This window comes from Bremia lactucae, linkage group LG9 (assembly GCF_004359215.1).
Source record: "Bremia lactucae strain SF5 linkage group LG9, whole genome shotgun sequence".
In the NCBI taxonomy this organism is placed as follows: domain Eukaryota; phylum Oomycota; class Peronosporomycetes; order Peronosporales; family Peronosporaceae; genus Bremia; species Bremia lactucae.
This window is the reverse complement of record NC_090618.1, coordinates 2030773-2039732: the sequence shown is the minus strand read 5'-3', so window position 1 is coordinate 2039732 and position 8960 is coordinate 2030773. Positions and strand designations below refer to the sequence as shown.

General features: G+C 45.9%; 1 protein-coding gene across 1 annotated transcript; it reads right to left on the bottom strand.

The window, feature by feature from the left end:
- Window positions 1-5603: 5603 nt before the first annotated feature.
- On the bottom strand, window positions 5604-6857 carry CCR75_000899 (uncharacterized protein; the record flags this gene model as incomplete). Its single annotated transcript, XM_067959004.1, has 1 exon — window positions 5604-6857. The coding sequence occupies one exon, from the start codon at window positions 6855-6857 to the stop codon at window positions 5604-5606; it is 1254 nt and encodes a 417-aa protein (XP_067819531.1).
- Between the last annotated feature and the right edge of the window lie 2103 nt (window positions 6858-8960).

Sequence of the window (8960 nt, the reverse complement as noted above, 5' to 3'; positions counted from 1 at the left end):
GGGGGGGGGGCTAGATGTATAGTCTCTCTTAACCTGCTTCATTAAAAAGTACAGCCGCAGTTTCAGCCTTTCATAACCCTGGTATTCCTCGAGCGGGCATCGTGAAGATCCGAAGTCAGTCGCGAGACTTTACTTTCGAGATCCCCGATCCGTTGTTTAGCAGCGCTCAGCGCTTACGAGAGAACGGAAGCGAGATATGGTCGCGAGTAGGTGGGCGAGATTGCCGCTCCTAACGGGCGACGCCCGCACTGAAAAATAATGCTTCCTTGTTGGAAGGTTGCTTGCCCACCGCTCCGTGAAGCACAAGTTTTTAGATCCTCGTCCAATTTAGAGGATATCTTATGTGTTCGATTCTTGGGAATTGGTCGATGCCCTGCACTTCGACGTCCCGGCACTGGTATCTGCCTATGAGAATAGCACAAGTTGTAGCTCCGCTAGTTTATAATGGACTAGCTGAAGCGGCGTGATGAGAAGAAATTGAGGGTAAAGTACCAACCATGATTTTCACGCGCAAGCGAGCGAAGTTAACTCGCTGCGACCGTTGTTTGTCACATCGGAATGTGGCTGAAAGCGGCGCAGAAATTCCGCTTCGTATTGGTCGGTTGATTCATTTGAATGCAACATTATCGGGATCGGGGACACGGCCAAGTGATTCCCTGAGCATTTCGACGGATATTGCTTCTTCAAGCGTATCCAGTTTTAAGCGTAGATGTCATAATGGTTATGTGCGTCTATAGTAGCGCGCCCTAGAAGCGACGCACTAGTTTAATCCGAATAAAGCCTTTCGGATGGAGATGGCATCGGTGGCATGCCGCCAGTCATATAGCCGCGTTCATACGACTGGATTGTTACTCCGACAGGACACTTTCACATGCCGGCAGTGGGGCTTTACGCTCATGCTCTTCCGCTTCAGACCCATTGTACATGATGATCTGAGCGACAGATGGTGGTGTTATACCCAACTGATAAGCAGCTGCAACTGCTGTCATGAATGGTCACTGCATTAGCTAGCCCAAACGTCGAGACAGTTGCCTCGTTGACGTAAGGCAAGTTTGCCTTCGCAAAATTGGGCGTCTCCATGTTACGAGCATAGGGTGAAGTTTGTTTGGATGGGCAATATAGCGCCATCATCCTCCCCATTAGACGCTGAGCTCATCACTACTATGAGGTGATGGCAGCGGTGTAGTCAACAATGAGCGACGGGTCTACATCCTCTCTGCGAAAGCGGGAGGGATCGTTAAGTCTAATTAATAGCGCCGAAGCATCAGCAGTAGCTGTCGGCGTTGTGTCTGTGACACTAGGCGACTGCGAAGTTTTATCGCTGCGCGTGCGCCTTCGTGCGTGGTTGTGTGGGTAAGACCCATTAGCTTTGCCTCTCTTTTTGGCATGTCGGGCGCCGTGTGATGTCGCACTAAATATGTACACACTGGTCGCCGAGATTGGTTGAGAGGACTAAAGCGGCGAGTGAGCAGCTCGCTGTCCCTCGATCCTCCCGCTGACGATTTTACAGAATGTAAATTTGTCCTTGAAGAGGGGGGAGGGTATTACAGGCTAAAGTTGCCCTATGTTACACAAACCATTAAGTACACTGTGTGTACTTAACGGGATGGTCAATTACTTCATGTGAAGTATTTAGACCTGCCACTGGGCGTGGTGCACAAAGAGATCTACCTTTAAGTATGTGATGCACATAGGTGTATTCACATTGGAAGGGATGACGGCTAGCGTCATCCGCAATCCAGGCTATTCTGAATATTACGCTCGCAATGTAGGGGTAGAGATAGCATCTATTGATAGATCTTTAACTTAAACAAATATAATTCAGTCTTAAAACTACTTCTTACATAACATGTGCGCGTGTGAAGCCGGACAACCGCTTCCGTGACGACGCATGTCCTAAGGTACCTAGCTCGTTGAGTGAGGTCGTTTAGGCGCCCACCAACTACCGCAATACACGTGAGAGAAAACGGTCACACTGCTTTCTCACTGTGCTTGAAGGTGTGTTCATAGTAGAGCGTGGCTGCTATAGAAGCGCCCGCCTACACTACTGTAATCTTTAATTCTTGTAGAAAGACTTTTAGCTCCCAACACTTCTAGTTGGCATAGATATAAAGCAACACATTCCGCTGTGCTCAAAACCACGTTCTTTTGCACCATAGACCTGGCAATTGCAGGAGTTCCATTCACCACAGTGGCGGGGCACCTTTCGCTAGCACTGCCTCAGTACCAACTATCATACACTTATTACAGTGAAGGTAAGGAACATCCATAAACTTCACGAACACCGCTCTGCCCCGTCTGTGTCGTATTGCACTAACGCACAGACAATTGCAAAATAGCTGGCGTCACACCCAGACCACAAGAAAAGGTCGGTCTTGGTCCGCAATCGCCAGGATTGGCGATTGCATCAAGCTTTTCTAGATACCCTCGAAGCAACGCTGACAATCAGCGTTCCATAACCCCTTAACAATTTCCTCCAACTAAGAAGAAATATGTACTGTCATTTCGGCAAAATTTGCGTGAGTACTTGTGCAGGTATGCCGCTAAACCAAGAAACTATCTAAGTCGACTGGCACAGGCCAATCGGCAACGGGTGAAGCCTAGCCCTTCATCCCGTGCACCTCTCCAACCTCTACCACTTCCGGCAGAGTGTTGGCAGTCCGGTGATCGTCTTGATTCTTTTCTAAATTCGGGCGTACCCACGACGCACGCTTGCAGCGAACTTAGACTTCTTGACATTTGCACACAACTTGTGCTTACGCATAAGTGTAACAACCTTTCGACCGTGGATACGATTGGATTCAACATCCAACTTCCCATTCATGGCTCTGTATGAACGAAGACGTCATCAAATTAGCTCGTGCAAAATCCCGCACTTATCTTAACATATTGGTTACACATCTGTTAAATGTCGCATGAGCATTAAGTCCCTGTGGCATGACTAGCCCCTCCCACATCATACCGCTTGGGGTGCTTACTGCTATAAACGGAATATCTTTTCGCGAATTAGGATCTGATACAACCCATCCGCCAGATCATTGACGAAAAGATAGTACTCTTTGACATACCATCAATGATTACGTCTTTTCGTTGTATCTGCGTTTGAGCTGGTACATTTGCAGCGTTCGGTTTATTGAATGCATGCATAACCCGTCATCCTCGTGTTGCTTTACGCACACAAAAGGTCGGAGAGCTATGTGTTGATTCCCTCACATGGTCCGCTGCTAAGCGTTTGGCAAAGAATTTGGCGATCGCTATTACTTGTTCACGCCATCGCTTCATGACACAGTACTTCGAACCTAGAATAAGGTCGATTTCGTGTCGAATGCCTTTATCCTTAGGCAACTGGCAAGGTACTGAATCAGGAAAGACATCCTTAATTTTGTTAACTCCTTATATAAAAGGTTTGTCTTCAAAGACTCCCAGGATTGGGACGTAAAACGTTCAATCCGAGTCTTCTCATCCAGGACACTTACGTTGATCGATGAAATGCTGAAAACCCGTTTGTTCTCAGGAAATACTATTGCCGACCAAATATCGGCTACATAGTTGTCATCTGTGACAATACGCAGATCTGCTTGACTTTGCCACTGATCACGTAAGAACCGTTTCGGTTCTTCGTGATCTGCGTAGTTACCTTTTAACGTTTATTAAGTTGCCACTTAAGTCAATGTTTGTGTGTGAGGAGCAACTTTCGTCAAAAGACCTGCAAATTCTTTGACATTGCTGGGTCAGTAGGGCGCTCCGCACCTACAGACCCCGACCGTTGTTTGACGATCCGCCTCGCCGTTGCGATTTCGCAACAGCGTCGGATCCGCGAACTACGCTGTTCCTAGCGAGAGGTCGGTCTTTTCGCTCAGTGCTTTTGGGCACTGGCCGTGCTGGGGCACTACACTCATAGGCGCAGTGGTCCGTCTTTTAGCAACGATTACATTTCTGTGACCGTTTGAAACTTGAAGCGCGAGGTTTCTCGCTCTCTACATACGAGAGATCCATGGGTTCTGGACCTCCGTTTTCTTGTCGTCTCGGTGGACGATATGCACCTGAGTGGACATAAGCCTCTTTCAGGCTGAAGTCCTTTTGTTCTGCTATAGAGATCGCTTCCTCAAGCGACTCTAATTCAAGCCGGAACAGGTGGGTCTTAACAGGTCTGTCTGCAAGACCTTTAATATACACAGTTACCTGTGTTTGTTCAAAATCTATTTGATGGCTAACGATACAAATCGCGTATGTTTGGCATAAGCGTGAATGGCACGCTTGCTCTGCTTCAAACCCAGGAGCTCAGCCCAAGCCCTGAATTCGGCACGAGGCGGCTCAAATGTTTGTCTGAGCCGGGTTTTAAAGACCTCATACAACCAAAAGACTTATGGGTCGTGAAGGTGGAGCCCCAAGGCCCAAGATTTGGCACGTCCAACAAAGTTGGACATGCCAGATTTCACTTTTGTCACATCATCACTGATACGACGAGCTTCAATGACATCGTCTAGCTCGATGAGCCACCTCAAAGGGAGTCGCCTTCGACTGCCTTAATCTTAGAGATTTCTATCTTCAAGCTTTCGGGTCGACTTGGAAGTGTCGGCCCTCTAGCAGCATTTACATACTGCTGTCTCAACATTTTCTATTGTTGAGGACGCTGTTCTCTGAACACCTCCGCGTATTGAGAACCTTGCAGGTGAAGTAAGGCTACTTTCTCTCGGGCCGCGCGGAATTCTTGCCGTATGAACTCGGCTATGGCCGCATGCTGTTCATCTCTTCCCAGAGTGTACAGCATGGCGCCAAGGGGCTGACCCGCCAAAATTAAAAGCATTCGTTAGATCGCTCTCCATTCGACGTCACTCAAATGAGTAAACCCACACGCGTGGCGTAATAACCTTTCTGAGTGGCTGCAAAGCTCCCTCCTTCTTCATCCAACATGTCCATGTTGGATGGAATGCGCGTAGGTCGCTGAACGGACTGCGAAGTGCTACCAGGTTTAACGGGGCACCTTTCGCTTGTACTGTTAAGTACTGTTAAACCTTACGCTGATTACAGTGTAGTTGAGGTGCCTCGAAACTTCACATACACAAATGTACAGAGAAATGTTTCTAAGTAGCTAAAAGGCTTTACCTGCTTAAAGTAAGTCAAAGGATTAGAATTATGGAGAAGTAAAACTGCATTAATATTTATAGTTCCAACGTAACGATTTTCTATCTACGAGAAAAATTATTGTTATAATAACTAACTAAGTATGGCGTCTCCTTGTGCACCGCACAATCGTGTCTTATAACGATTGGCGGGGTTGTTTTAGACTTAAACCAACAAAACAATAGAGCTAATGTCAAAATAATCCAGTTTGGAATTATTTGTTAAAATTAATAACAATAATAATTTTATACTTCTTTATTTATTTCCTCTCATAGGAAATAATATTATTTTATAGAAAATAAGACTTATGTAACGGCACACCATTACATGTTTCTTTTTATTTGCCGTTTTCGTCAACTGATATAATCGAAACTATCTAAAATACAATAGGGACTATTTAAAAAAAGGTACCATTTTCTGACAAGATTTTAAAGTTTGATGCAATCCTGGCAGCTTTTCAAAAGTTGCAATGCTTTTAATCAGCACGTAACATTGATCGCCGCCCCAGGCAACGAGTTAATCGAATACAAGCAACCTTGGAGAAACAAACCCACGCAATCTGCAAGCATGATCCCGACCGTGTCACTGACAGAGGCCGCTGCGAGTGCAAATTCCACACGAGTCGGAGAAATTTCTTTTGACAATAATGTAAATGCATTCACATACACGCCCCCTCCAAGCAATCCAACAATAAAACACCCAATTAGCAAGCTCCAATTGTACCACCAATGTGTGATCGCTACAAATGTAAAGAGCGCCAATAACAAGACTTGCAATACTGGCATTACATACAATATCGGTCGTGTCGCTTGATAGAGTACCCCCGACGATCTCGATAGAAACACTCCAGCTTGGTACGTTAGTCCGGCAGACGAGTAAAACCTCGCACGGGCCACTTTACTCTGAACTGGAAACCCGATAGCGGACCAGACACCCGTCTGCATGGTATATTCCGCGAAATAGACAGTTGTCAATGGGATCATATACGGTCCAAGCATCTTTAGAAACGCCAGTTTATCCTTTAGCTGCAGTGTCGACGCATCGCATGCACTCTCTTTCGGCACATTTTCTTTTTCCATCTGTTTTTCATTTGGTGGTGGTACAATATATTTTATTGGCGCCAAGTTGTGAGAGCAGCCATTCGGAAGAGGCATGTAGCTATACGTTCGTGATGGGAGCTTGGACGTATCGAGGACGACGAGAAAGACAAATACGTAGAGTATTGGGAAAATGCTAGCGAGTTCAATGGTAGTCTGGAAGCTTAAATTGCCCCATAGATGAAAGACTGCAATCCATGCGTACCCACCAACTCCAGCGAGTCCCGTGCCACTCGACCAGCACGTCAAGCAGTGTACGGGTCTTGCATAGAGGGAGGACAGGGCTAGGAAACTCGCTTCCATCATACCCGATTGCAAACCGGAGAAGGCTACTCCTACAAGCTGTAGCCAAAGGGAATCTTTGCCATTGGCCACTACTAGAAAACTGAGTAACATCCACAAGGCCCCCACGAGTGTGCGGTGACGATACGACACGAGGTGGAACCAATACGGACCAGAGAGCTTGACGAGGAGCGCTGGAACAATATCAAAAAAATAGACAAGACCCACACCGCCGGATGCAATTTCCTGGGCACCTGCAATCATGATCACGTAGCCGATGTTGTTGATGAATCCAAGCACCCAGAACGCCACGAGATTGCGTAGCTGCTCGGCATCGGAATGCACAAGTTTCATCGATTGTTTTATGTAACTATGGTGTTAGAAAGTAAGTTTATTCATGTACGAAATCGACCTATTTAAAAAACATTTTTTAATTTTATTAGCTTGCAATTTTGACACGAGACGTATAAGTTTAGCGAATCCCTTCCGAGACCAAGCAGATTTTTAACAGACCAATAAGGCAAAATCTATACATAGTTGTAATGGTCTGATTGAGTCAGCTTTACCAATCGCTTTACGCGAATTCGAAATGAATAATTGTGACACGATTAAAATCTTAAATCTTAACCGTCACTAAATCATCAAAAGGTTCGATTTTTGTATACACGCATCTGGTTGAAAGCAATAATTACTTGGCGCAATTGCTTGTAGAAGCAGTATTTGTGAAGTCAGCAGCCTCAAATCACAAAGCACGTACGAAGAAATAAATGTATGCTGTCTAACAACGTACCACAACTTTACGTGTTTTATTCAGACTACACGAAATAAGTTCTGTTTTTTTCTTATTAAAAGTTCGTTACGAGACACAATTAAGCAGACGCTTTACATAGTTAAAGGCAGAAGATCGTTACGAACGAACTAGATATATTAACTTTTGGTGTTGAATGTCAGATTGAATTTCCATGGGTGCTATTTTGCAAAAGACAAAGTGTATATATTATGCGTGTAAGCCTTAACTCTCTTCTTGTCAGAATTACCTGTCCATCGTGCGTTACTTGCACCTCATACTTCTTGAAACCTCTCGACCTTGGATCGTTGCATCTTTCGCCGTAACCACCGCTCCGTGACCATTACAATAAAAGACGTTTCGAAACTCCTTGCGAGTCCTAGAAACTCCGCTGCAGCATCGCCTTCCAACACTCCTTCCTCACGGTGCCGTGTGTTTCTGATTACACGCCTTGTTTTAGTCCATCTTGCTGCGGTACAATGAGCACATCTCCATTAGTGCCCGCAGGCGAGTGGCGCTAAATGCCTTCGTCAGTATGTCTGCTGTCATCGCCTTAGTTGACACAAAGCTGGGTTTTATAATTCCCTTCTTAGCGTAGTCCTTAATAAACTTGAGCTTGATATCAATATGCTTGGCGCGTGCCGAGCTCTCTTCATTTTCCATCTGCCGGATGGCCGCTTTGTTATCCATTTCCATTGTCATGGGTAACTTCACGAGAAAATCCAACTCGGATTAAAACTCACGTAGGCCTAGTAGTTCTTGTCCAGCATGCGATGCAGACGTGAATTCAGCTTCCATTGTTGACAGTGAGACGGTTGTCTGCTTCCGACAGGTCCAACCCACCATCATACCGTCCACACGAAATATAGCACCGCTCACTGACTTCCTATCGCTCTTATCACCGGCGAAGTCTGCATCACTTGTGCTAGTGAGTTGTACAATCGATCTTTCTGTACCTTTTCGTCGTCCTAAGCGAAGCTTGACATCTTTAGTACCCTTTAGGTATCTAGCAATTCGTTTGGCTAGCTGCCAATCGCTCGTCGTCGGCGCATGAGCTCGCCGAGTTGCTCGATGTACGGCATATGCTACATCCGGACGCGTACAGCGAGCCAGCCATAAAAGCGATCCAACAATCGACTGGAAATTCTGCACCGATGCAGATCCAACCACGCCCTCTTTAGGTAGTAGTGTATCCACCTCGTGCGTATTATTGTCGTGATCAAGTCCAATTGGCGTCATCACCGAGTGCGCATCTTGTAATCCAAACTTTATCAGCATCTCGATGATAGTAGCTTCTTGATCAATTTCGTATCCACACTCATCCGAGCAACTGATTCTCATGCCCAGAAATTTGCTGACAGCACCCAGATTCTTTATCTGCAGCGTTACAAGGAGATCAAATGCTTCTTCCACTCGCCCCTCAGACGTCCCTGTAATCAGCAAATCGTCGACATATACCCCACGACCGTTCTATCGTCACCATTTACTTTAAAGTAAAGGCACGAGTCGCTCACACACTGCACAAATCCAACTCGAAGTAGCTCTGAGTGTAGAAGCTGAGACCATAGTCTCCCGGCTTGCTTTAGCCCATATAGACTTCTCTTGAGCTGAAGAACCACTTGACCTGCGGTTTCAACACCAAGTCGCTGAGTTTCTTCTTTGCTAATTTG